This window comes from Choloepus didactylus, chromosome 23, assembly GCF_015220235.1.
Source record: "Choloepus didactylus isolate mChoDid1 chromosome 23, mChoDid1.pri, whole genome shotgun sequence".
Classification (NCBI taxonomy): domain Eukaryota; kingdom Metazoa; phylum Chordata; class Mammalia; order Pilosa; family Megalonychidae; genus Choloepus; species Choloepus didactylus.
The window spans coordinates 8,995,152-8,996,935 of record NC_051329.1 but is presented as its reverse complement, the minus strand read 5'-3'; the positions used below and the strand labels follow the sequence as shown (position 1 = coordinate 8,996,935).

General features: G+C 59.5%; 1 protein-coding gene across 1 annotated transcript; it reads left to right on the top strand.

Moving 5' to 3' along the window:
• The first annotated feature begins 146 nt into the window (after window positions 1–146).
• On the top strand, window positions 147–1,750 carry B3GNT4 (UDP-GlcNAc:betaGal beta-1,3-N-acetylglucosaminyltransferase 4). The gene is given in 3 exon segments (XM_037817214.1): window positions 147–283; window positions 557–731; window positions 734–1,750. Coding segments are annotated over 2 exon segments (1,026 nt in total). The 5' UTR covers window positions 147–283; window positions 557–565; the 3' UTR covers window positions 1,594–1,750.
• The last annotated feature ends 34 nt before the right edge of the window (window positions 1,751–1,784 follow it).

Below are 1,784 nucleotides of genomic sequence, written 5' to 3'. Positions count from 1 at the left end.
TCTGCTTGGCCGCCGCCACCTGCTGCCCTGCAGTGTACTTTCCTCTCCAAGGAGGAAGCAAACTCCCCAAGGGAGTTTCTGAGACACCCGGCGCACAGCCTGCCGCAGCAGACTCGGATTGTAAACTGTTTTTCCTTTAGGAACTGGTATAGAAGAGGTTTGCCTAGGAGAGCCTGAGTCAGGTTTCACACGTAGAATTTGACCTAAAGCTAAACGAGCTCTGCCATCTGCCTGGGGGTTTCCTGGGAAATGCTGAGAACTTTGGAGGTGCCTCAGCTCTAAGGTGGCTGCAAGTCCTTTTGGGTAAAAAGTTGCCCCAAGAGCCCTTGGGTGCTAGCAGTAGGAAGGTGAGGGGGAACAGCCTGTGTGCATGGTTTGTCCCCCGAGGGAGGGACTCTCAAAAGAGTCAAAGGAGACAGTGAAAATAAAAGACCCACAGCCAGCAGGCAAGTAACTGCTGGGTGCAGGTGCCTCTTGCTCAGCTCTTGGAGACGGGGCAGGAGGCCAGGGTGAGGAGCGAGCCCCAGGCCCTGCTCACGCTGCTCTCTCCTTGCAGGGCCCTGCCATGTCCCGCAGGCTGGGCCGGCTGGGCCTGTGCAGCCTGGCCGTGCTGCTGCTCAGCTGCCTGCTCTTCCTGAAGAAGGGGGCCAAGCCAGCCGCGGCTCCCCCAGAGCTCCGCCGCAGCCAGTGTTCCCCCAACCACACAGTGGCTAATGCTTTCCTGTCCCTACCTGTCACCGCCTCTTCTTAACTTATCGCCACTGCCGCAACTTTCCCATCCTGCTGGAGCCCTCGGGCTGTGCTGAGGACACCTTCCTGCTCCTGGCCATCAAGTCGCAGCCGAGCCACGTGGAGCGACGGGCAGCCATCCGCGGCACATGGGGCCAGGCGGGGGACTGGGCTGGGCGCCGGCAGCTGAGGCTGGTGTTCCTCCTAGGGGTGGCGGGCCCCGCGTCCCCTGCACAGCTGCTGGCCTATGAGAGTCACAAGTTTGATGATATCCTACAGTGGGACTTTGCCGAGGACTTCTTCAACCTGACTCTCAAGGAGCTACACCTGCAGCGCTGGGTGGCGGCCGCCTGCCCCCGGATCCACTTTGTGCTCAAGGGAGATGATGACGTCTTTGTCCATGTCCCCAGTGTGTTGGAGTTCCTGGATGGCTGGGACCCAGCCCAGGACCTCCTGGTGGGAGACGTCATCCACCAGGCCCTGCCTAACAGGAACACCAAGGTCAAATACTTCATCCCGCGCTCCATGTACAGGGCCCGCCACTACCCACCCTATGCGGGGGGCGGAGGATATGTCATGTCCAGGGCCACCGTGCAGCATCTCCAGGCAGCTGTGGAAGAGGCTGAACTCTTCCCCATTGATGACGTCTTTGTGGGGATGTGTCTGAGGAAGCTGGGGGTGAGCCCCACACACCACGCTGGCTTCAAGACGTTCGGGATTCGGCGGCGCCTGGACCCCTGCCTGTACAGAGGGCTCCTACTGGTGCACCGCCTCAGCCCCCTGGAGATGTGGGCCATGTGGGCCCTGGTGACAGACGAGGGGCTCCACTGTGCAGGTGCTCCCCTGCCCCGAGGGGTGGGTTGAGCAAGAGCTTGAGTGGACTCCGTTGATTTTCCATTATGAAAGAAATTGAGAACCTGGAAAACTGACCCTTGCTGGTCTACAAGAAATGCTGACCTAGATTTTGTAACCCCCCCTCCCCCTGTGACTTGAACTTTGATTAAAACCCCTGAAACGCTAACTTGTACCAGCATGTGTTGAATGGGAGCCAAAGC